Consider the following 8,673-nt stretch of genomic DNA (forward strand, 5'->3'; position numbering starts at 1 on the left):
GACTCAAAAAAAAAAAAAAATGAGCCAATTAATTCTCCCTGCTTACGTCTTATGATGAAAACCTTAAACAGCATATTTGAAAACAGACGTCCTTGTGGTTTTAGAATGCAAGCCATTCTGCACACACTTGGGCACGTGGCTACAGCTCTGGCCAGGGCCAGAGCAGCCAACATGTCTGCCTGCCTCAGCTTTGGTGTCTATGACCCAGGGTGGGCTGAGTGGGGAGGCTGCCTCCCTGTGCCTGGCTTGGCTCTATCTGTCCCTGTTGACTGACCACTTTGTCTGTCCTAGGTGGTTGTGAGGATCCTTTTCCCTGACCGTTACATCCTGCAGGGATTCTTCCGTCCCAGTGAGACAGGTAAGCAGTCCTGCTGGATGTCTGGGAGTGGGAGGTTGAGGACTCATGGAGCCCCTCTTAGATCTTTCCTTCTGGTAATAGGACTGCCACCAACTGGTCTTGGGGCTTTCAGGAGACTGGGCGGGTGCAGGTTGCCATCATCCCCATGGGACACACGAAGGGATCTGAGCTTGCAAAGTATATGCTGGGGCCATGAATAGGCCATGAATGTACCCTTTCCAGGTACTCAGTTCCAGCTCAGGGAGCCTCTGGTCTAGGATGATCAGGGCACCCAGAGAAAGGGGGCCTGGACTCCCCCATGCCCAACTGCCTGGTCACCTGTAGGAAGGCAGCAATACTACCACATCCAAGGAGTCCTCAGTGAGCTGTATCCCAGATAGCTGCAGCGGTGGTGTTCCCGAGGTCTCAGGGGGTCCTCCCCCAGGGAAGTACTTAGACTTGGGGGAGGGCAGGGCAGGAAGTGGGGATGCTCCCAGGCCTGGCTGGGCATGAGTTAGCAGTGGGCGTGTGGCCCCTGCAACAGGGTGGGAGCCCAGTTGTCACCTGCATGGCAGTCCAGCCAGGCCAGGCATCTCGGATGCTGTGGAAGGAACAGAGCTGAATTTCCACCCTGGGTCTTGGCTCTGGTTAGAGATGGCAGGCAGTGTCCAAGGTGCCATGGGTGGCCCAAGTCTAGCAGCAGGTTCCCTTCAAGACTGGCCTTATGGTACCCAGGCGAGGAGGGCTGGGAGAGGAGTGCTGGATGCAAGCTTGTCTGGGCCTGTCCTGTGACGCTCTCTACTGGTCCCTTCCTCCTCTGCAGTGGGGGATTTGCGCGACTTCGTGAGAAGCCACCTGGGGAACCCTGAGCTGTCATTCCACCTGTGTAAGTTTCTTCTCCCAAGCCTGCTGCTGGCTCGGGGTTGGGGTCAACATTCAGGCTGCTTCCAGCCCCTTTCCTTCTTCATGGTCTCTACAGCTGTGACCCACTGCCTGACTGCCTGAGGCCCACAGTGTCCCTATGGGACCTGGGAGGGAGCAGGAACAGAAGCCCAGTGGTGGGAAGGAAGTTTTCTTCCCTGTAGTCTTAATATCCCTTGCTCTCCTCTGGAGCCCCTGCAGCCCTGTAACTTGATCCCCAACCCCAGGGCCCTACCCCTAGGGCCTGGGCCCCACTCCTGACCCAGATCTGCAGAAGGCATCTAGTTGGTGAGGGGTTAGGCTGCCAGCCCCAAGGAGAACCATGCAGGGTAGCACTCCCCCCCCAGTTTTTGCAGCAGAAGTAGAGGTGGCCAGAGGGCTGTGGTCTGATGGATGGCTGTCATCTCTGCCCCCAGACCTGTCTTCCTGGGGGGCATATGGTTGGGGGTGCTTCCTAACAGAGGCCTTCTCTCCACAGTCATTGCCCCTCCAAAAACCATCCTGGACAATGCCAAGCTGACTCTCTTTCAGGTACCTGAAGGTTTCACTGGGGGTGCTCCTGGGCGGGCCCCCAGGAGGGCAGGACAGCAGGAGGGTGAGGTCGTGGTCAGAAGGCGCGCCCTGGCAGTGCACTGGTGCATAATGAAGCCTTTTAGAGCTGGCGAATTCAGAAGTAGCAGAGTGCTCTGAAGTTGGTTCTGAAGGGCTTTCCAACCTCCACTTCCTGCCTGGCCCCCAGGGTGGGGATGGGCCTGCTACACCGCCTGAGCTAAGGCCGCCCAGAGGTCTTGGCCCTGGGCTGCCAGGCCAAAGGACAAGGCAACACCAGCTTCCTGCCCAGCAGTCTGGGTGAGGAAGGGGCCTGGCAGCAGAGAAGAGGAGACCTGAAGTCTGCCCTTAGCTGGAGGTGGCTTTCTGGAGGCCCCCGAGCTCCAGCTGCCAGGCGTGTGTGGCTCTGGGCTAGGGGCTGCTGTTGGCCTATTTCCTGCCCTTTCCCTTGGGCCTGGTTGGCCTCTGTGGGGGAATGCCGTGGTGGCCCTACCCATGAGCTCGCTGCACTTCTGCCTGTCCTCCTGAGAGTGCCTGAGGGTGAGGCGAGGCTGAGGGGCTGGATCCCAGGCCCTGCTGGGCTGCCTTCCAGAGCCAGGAGGAATGAATGTCCTGTCCTGGGAGAGCGGCCTGGGGCCTCCCAAACCCCTCCGGCCTAATGGTTTCCTCTTCAAAGTCTCTTCAGATATTTTAATTAACAACAGAGGCAGGCCATTTTAAGTGGCCGGCAGCCTCTGCAGAGGTCTGGGTTGTGGGTGACAGGCCTGCTGCCTGGGGCCCGGCCACTGGGGTGAGATGGGACAAGAGGCTGGCACCAAGGATGGTCAGGAACTGAATACCCGGGAGCCAAGGTAGGCGGGTAAGGCCCAGATTCCCCTCTCAGCCCCCAGAGTCTGCCGTGGGCTGGGCCTCTTTCCTCCATCTCTGCTCCACCCTCCCTTCCCTTGCTGGCCAGCCAGTTGATAAACATTGAATTTGGAAGATGCTTTGGGATGGAGGATGGAGGAGGACCAGCGCTCAGGCCCTCAGCTCCCCCCTCCCCCCATCAGGAGCTCTCTCCCGGAGCCCTGGGGTGCTGCTGTCCACCCAGGCTGTCTGATTCCTGGTGACACTCTGCCCTTGCCACCAGCCGCCGTCTCCTGTCATCCGTCAGCTCAGCTCAAGCCGCGGGGCCTCGCAGGGTGGTGTCCCTGGTGACGTCCCAGCCCGCCCGCGATCAGAGAGCTGGCAGGGCTGAGGGAAGGAAGCCTGCCTCCCTGGCGGGTGAGCAGGCGGCAGGCGCGGAAGCGCCAGCTTTCATGTCTCTGGCAGGGCCCCACTCTGGCTGCTGCTGCCTAGGGGATGTCCAGGGGCCGGCCCTCTACTTCTGCGAGGGACAGTGTGGTGGGTGTGGGCACCGGCAACCCAGCAGCCCTGGCCCAGGAGAGTGTGGGTTTTCTGGGAGGGCTGGGAGGAAGTCAGAAGTGAGGACCTGGAGTGGGCCAATGTGGGGGTGCAGCCACTGAGAACAAGGGCCCCTTGCCCCCACTTCAAACTTGCTTCCTGGGCTTAAACCCCCTTCAACGCCAGTGCTGTCCTGCCCTTTGGTCCTTGCCCTTCCCCCCTCTTAGCCCCCCACCCAGCACCTCCCTTAGCAGGCTCTGAAGACCTCTAGTGCTCTCCAGGGATCCCTCTCAACACAAACTTGTTCCTCCCTGTGAGGGAGGAAATCAAGGCCTGGCCTGCAGGAAATCAAGCCCTCGGGTCCGGGTGCCTGCTCACGCGGCCTGCAATAGCCCAGCTTCCCTAACCCAGGGGCAAGGGGTGGTGGGCAGTCACCTTGTACCTGGCCCCTGCTGTCTTGGCAAGATCTTGCCTTCTTGCTCTTAGTGTTTTCTGGTAGCTGCAGGTCAGCTCTGTCCACCTTGGTCTTGCTGTGTCCGTCATTCTGAGCATTCAGTTGTCCATGAGACCAACGGCGGTGGCTGGAAGTGCTTGTCAGATCTCTTCCCCTCCCCTCTCTGTAGTGTCTGTGCTGGGGCAGTAGGTGGACCTGGTATGAGGCCTGGAGCTGGGCCCAAGATGTGGAACAGAACAGCCCGTGTGGAGAGTGAGAGCAGATGGTTGAGACCCTCCTTGCTGGTGGTGATGGTGATCTTCTGTCCTTCATTCCATCAGGACCCCAGTGGCAGAAGCCAGCAGGCAGGGGCTCCTGGTGGCCACCTGGTGGGGGAGGGGCAGGGAGACCTGGTTCAACAGGGTCCTGGTCCAAGGAACCTAAAGGACTCTCCTCTGGTAGGAGGAGTCCTTCTCCAAGGCCTGAATCCTACAGCCTCCAGCCTGGCCTTCATGAAACAGGGGCACATGTGTGCTGGTCCCCAAGACCAGAGCAGAGCAAGAGGGGAGGAGTGTGAGTGGCCCACAGGTGCAGGCTGCCCTTCCTGCATGTCTACTCCCATCCCGTAGCAGGTGAGACTCAGCTCGAGTCAGCCATGGGGAGCAAAGGAGTCTGGGACGCCTGTCCCCACAGCCAGACTTCCCACATCCCTCACCCGGGCAGGTCTGACCCTGGCCACACCTGGAGCATGCTTAGAGGTGAGGTGGCAGTGCTGGGACATAGGAAGCCCCCCAGGTGTCAGCCTCTTTCCTCCAGGGCTACCTGGTCCTGTGGGTGAGGAGGAGGCAAAGCCTTGCTCTTGGGTAAGAACAAGGAGGTGGGCAGGTCCTAGGGGTTTGAGAGGGCAACGTCTGGCCCTCTTCCAGGCAACAGGAGGAGCCAGTTCCCAGGCTTCCTTCCCAGGGGTGGTGCCTGGCCCATCTGTGTGCTCCCTGTGTCCCATTCCTCTTCTGGCTCCACCTCTACCACATGTGTCACCTTCCTTACCCGCCATCTCACCCAGCCATGCCTGACTAACTCAAGTCTTCCTTCTGCCCCATCTAGGGGTTGGACTGTGTTAGGTAAACCTGAGTCTGCTGGGGTTGCTATACAAGAGACCACCGCCCTGGAGGCCAGAGTCCGAGATCAGGGTGTCGCAGGTCTGGTTCCCTCTCAGGTTCCTTCTCCCTGTGTCCTCATGTGATCATTCCTCTGTGTGGGTCTGTGTCCTGATCTCATAAGGATACCAGTCGTATTGGACCAGGGCCCACCCTAGTAACCTCATTACTTTAATCACCTCTGTGAAGGCCCCATCTTCAAAAAGTCACATTCTGAGGTCCTGGTATGAGGGCTTCAGTTGGATTTGGGGGGACAAGCCCAGCCCCTAACAACCTCCATTTGTTGGGGCTCTGGAAGCTACTGTAGGGGACCCTCTGCCAGGACACTGGTCCTTCTTTCTGCCTGACTCCCTTCTCCCCAGCACCTGCATGGCAGGGCATGCACTTGATGCCCACCCCTTGCAGGTCCTGTCGTCCTTCCCGTGCCACTGAGGGCAGTGACCTCTCCAGTGTTGCAGGATCATCCATCCTTTGGGGCCTCCCTGGGACCTCCAGGCCCCCTTCCTCCCACCCACCAGGCCCTGCCTGTGTCTAGGTCCTCTAGAATATTCGGTGTCACCATAAAGTCAAGCAGGAGGCAGAATGGCCTGTGGCACCCTCTACAAGGCAGCCCCCCCAACTCTCCCCCTCTTTGGATGATACTCCGTCTTTCTCTGTCCAGCCACCTTCTCCCTGGCTGCTTCTCTCAAAGAAATGCTGGAGGGAAAGGCGAGGCAGGGGGGTGATGAGCAGGGAATGCCAGGTGCTCCAGCCTCACTTCTCTATCTGCAGCAGGAGCCAGGCAAGGGCAACCCGAGGCTTCCTGGGACAGGGCTGGTAGAGATAGGGCCCCTCAGCTTGGGACTTCCCTCAGTAGTTCTTTCACAGGCAGGAGACAGGATGGCCTGTGGTGCTTCTACAAGGCAGCCCCCAAACAGCTCTCCTCCTCTTTGGATGATATCCCATCTTCCTCTGTCGGGGATGTTGGAGGGGGGTCAGTCCATGTCTTGCCCCGATGTGCCAGGAGGGGGTGGAGGGGACTGGCTTCAGCCATCTAGCTCCTTGGCTGAGGTGGTGCTGGGAACCTGGGCAGAGTGAGCTGTTTCCACAGGTGGGAGGTGGAGGTGATGTAGGACTTGAGAGGTTCCCTTTCAGGGCCCATTCAGAGGCCTGGCCTCCCCTTAAGCTGATCAGCCTTGATGCCACCCAACCGGCCAGACCTCTCCCTCATCACCCCATCCCAGCGGTGGGAAGGCCCCTTTGAGGCTGGGCCCAGGCACATGGAGATGAGCTGAGCAGACTGCCCAGAGGTGCAGACAGGCCCGGTGTCCCACAGCCTGCACATGCAGCTCTGGCCTTCTTCCCTCTCTGGTGTTCCAGAGCTCAGCCTGCTCCTTTCTGTACTTCCCAGGGCAGTGCCAGGTGGGGGATCTTGGCCTGTGGGGGTTGTGATGAAAACCAGATGCTGCCGCACAGCTGTGCCCTCTGCTCCAGTAGCCTCCAAGGGAGCCCCCTTGACCGATGGGGGGATGGGGTACAGATGGGCCAAGGCTCTTGTGCTGTGCCATTGAGCTCTGGGCAGGGTCAACTGGGCTTCTGAGAAGAGTCGGCTGCAGCCCTTGTGAATCCCGGCGAGGCCCCACGAAACGAGCATGTCTGTGTCAGTCAGGGGCCATGATGGCAACAGGTTCGGCTACACCCAGCACCCAAGTGTGTTTTGGCCGTGCCCTTCCCGTGCCCCCTGCCTGGCTCCCCAGCTTCCGGCACCCTCCCTGGAGCATCAGGGAAGCCCCTGCCCACCCCACAGGCCCTTCTTTCAGAAGGCTTTGATCCCAGGCCTCACAATTGGGTTTTCAAAGCATTCATGGCCTTGTTTGTGTCCCTCGGCTGCCTGCCGTCTGGAGGCTGAGGTTTTAGCCTTCTGAGGCCTGGTCTTTGAAGCTTCCTCTTGTTAATCTTCTAACATCCTCCACCCTACCCGGGCAAGCCTGTGGCACCAAGCAGCTTGGAGCCACACGGGAAGAATGCCTCAGCCCAGCAGCTGTAGCCCCTCCATGGTGGCTGCTGTGCGTCCGCCAGGGCCCGCCATGCCTGTCCCTCCATGGGTGCGGTGGCTGGAAAGCAGGAGGAGGACTGTAATACTGTGGCTGGAGCTCTTGGGGCTCTGCCTGCAGCCTAGCGCAGCCACCATCCAGCTCCCCTCCAGGGAGGCCTCTAGCCATGTGCCCAGGCGAGTGTCCTGGTCCTGCCCCCACCCCATACCTGCACCAGGCAAGTGGAGCCAGTTCCTGTGCTGAAACCCTGCACCCTTCTCCTTTGAGTGGACAGAGCAGCTTAGGGAGGCCTGATTCCCAACCCCAGGGTAGGTGTGGGGACCCTGCCTGTAGTGCCTCCAGCTCCTTCCAGGAGCTTTGGGTCTGTGGGCAGCTTGCTCCTCCTGCAGGGTTAGCCCTGAGTGCTGAGTCCAAAACTGTAGTGTGAGCTTTCCTCAGTGGTGATGGCTGGGGTCTGGGCTGGCAGGCTCTCCAGGGCAGCATCTCAGCCAGGGATGCCCAAAGCGATTTGGCTCCAGGGACTGGTCCCCTCCCCAAGCCAGGCCTGCCCCTGAGCCAGAGCTCAGGGTCACTCTAGTCCCCAGTTGGTCTGGGTGCATCCCCTCTGCCTGAAAGCGGCCCTAGCCTGCAGCCATCCTCCTCATTCCTGGGTCAAACCAGGTGTCCAGGGCTGCTGGGCTCCATCCCTGTTGCCAGCACCCAAGCCTGCACCCCTTGAGTTGGAGCCAGCTGCAGAGGATGGGGTATGAGGAAGGTGGAAGACACAGATCTCCCTGTTGAGACCCCCCCCAGTCCTGTGTGTCTGCCTGCCCATCCGTGGGCTGTTCGTCAACTCTGACTTGTCGGGCCTCCTGCAGTCTGAAGGCTGGGTCTGATGGGGGGACATTACACCCAGTGGGCTCTGAGGCTGTTCTCTTTGTAGCATCAGCAACTCATCCCCAAAATTGGGCAGGAGGGGGACCAGTGATGGGAAACAGCAGAATTCACACACCACAAGAACGTTGTCTTCCCACTGGTGCTTGGGCTGCCCTGTGGAGGGCTCTGGTTGTCCTAGGACGTGCTGGCCTTACTTGTGGTGGCATTGGTGCCGTAAGGGTCCTTTGTTGGGGCCAGGAAGACGGACTCCACCTGAGAGTGCTCTTGGTGCCAGAGAGGGACTGATCACTAACAGCCTGGGGTGTGGCCGCCACCACAGCAGTGGGACGCCTGGTCCCCAGTTCTGCCTGGCCCCTGAGCTCCCTGCCCTCCCTGCAGGCCAACCTCTTCCCAGCCGCCCTCGTGCACTTTGGAGCCGAGGAGCCAGCAGGTGAGTAGGGCCCTGCTCTGCTGACCATGGCCAGCCTACCCAGGCCCCCTTCTGGCTCATCCTCTGCCCAGAGCAAGCTGCCCTGGAAGGCGCTCAGCCTGGGAGGGAGACCAACACCCCATGATACCCACCTCCTTGGGGATGGCTGGGATAGCCACCTTCTGGCCACACCTGCTTCCAGAGCTGAGTGCTGGTGGGTGGGCTCCTCAGAGGCTGAAGGTAACTCAGGCTTCTCTCCAGATCTCTACTTGGAGCCCAGGCTGCTCGAACACACTGTCTCCCCATCTGCAGCTGATGTGCTAGTAGCCAGGTATGTGTTGGTGGGGCTGGGGGCTTCCCTGCGGCAGCACCCACCAACCTTGCCTCTGTCTCTTGCCCCTCAGATGCATGTCCAGGGCTGCTGGGTCCTCATTGCCAGCCTCTGAGCCTGCACCCCTCGAGTCAGAACCGTCTGCAGAAGATGAAACACCAGGCCCTGATGAGCCTGTCCCAGGGATGGCCCGGCCTGTGAGGAGTCTGGGCAAGGTGCCCAAGTGGCTGCAGCTCCCAGGTAC

The 8,673-nt window shown here is 60.0% G+C and overlaps 1 protein-coding gene across 1 annotated transcript in view; it reads left to right on the forward strand.

Annotated features, from left to right (window-relative positions):
- The window catches only part of ASPSCR1 (ASPSCR1, UBX domain containing tether for SLC2A4), a 45,993-nt gene that overhangs the window by 37,143 nt on the left and 177 nt on the right, over nucleotides 1-8,673 (forward strand). Inside the window, exons 10-15 of the mRNA XM_008049897.2 lie at nucleotides 292-358; nucleotides 1,161-1,223; nucleotides 1,737-1,789; nucleotides 8,068-8,119; nucleotides 8,360-8,429; nucleotides 8,503-8,669. Of these exons, the coding sequence (XP_008048088.2) occupies nucleotides 292-358; nucleotides 1,161-1,223; nucleotides 1,737-1,789; nucleotides 8,068-8,119; nucleotides 8,360-8,429; nucleotides 8,503-8,669 (472 nt within the window). The remainder of the gene's footprint in view (nucleotides 1-291; nucleotides 359-1,160; nucleotides 1,224-1,736; nucleotides 1,790-8,067; nucleotides 8,120-8,359; nucleotides 8,430-8,502; nucleotides 8,670-8,673) is intronic.

Source organism: Carlito syrichta, unplaced genomic scaffold, assembly GCF_000164805.1.
Source record: "Carlito syrichta isolate Samal-C Ts95f unplaced genomic scaffold, Tarsius_syrichta-2.0.1 Scaffold139178, whole genome shotgun sequence".
NCBI classification, from domain to species: domain Eukaryota; kingdom Metazoa; phylum Chordata; class Mammalia; order Primates; family Tarsiidae; genus Carlito; species Carlito syrichta.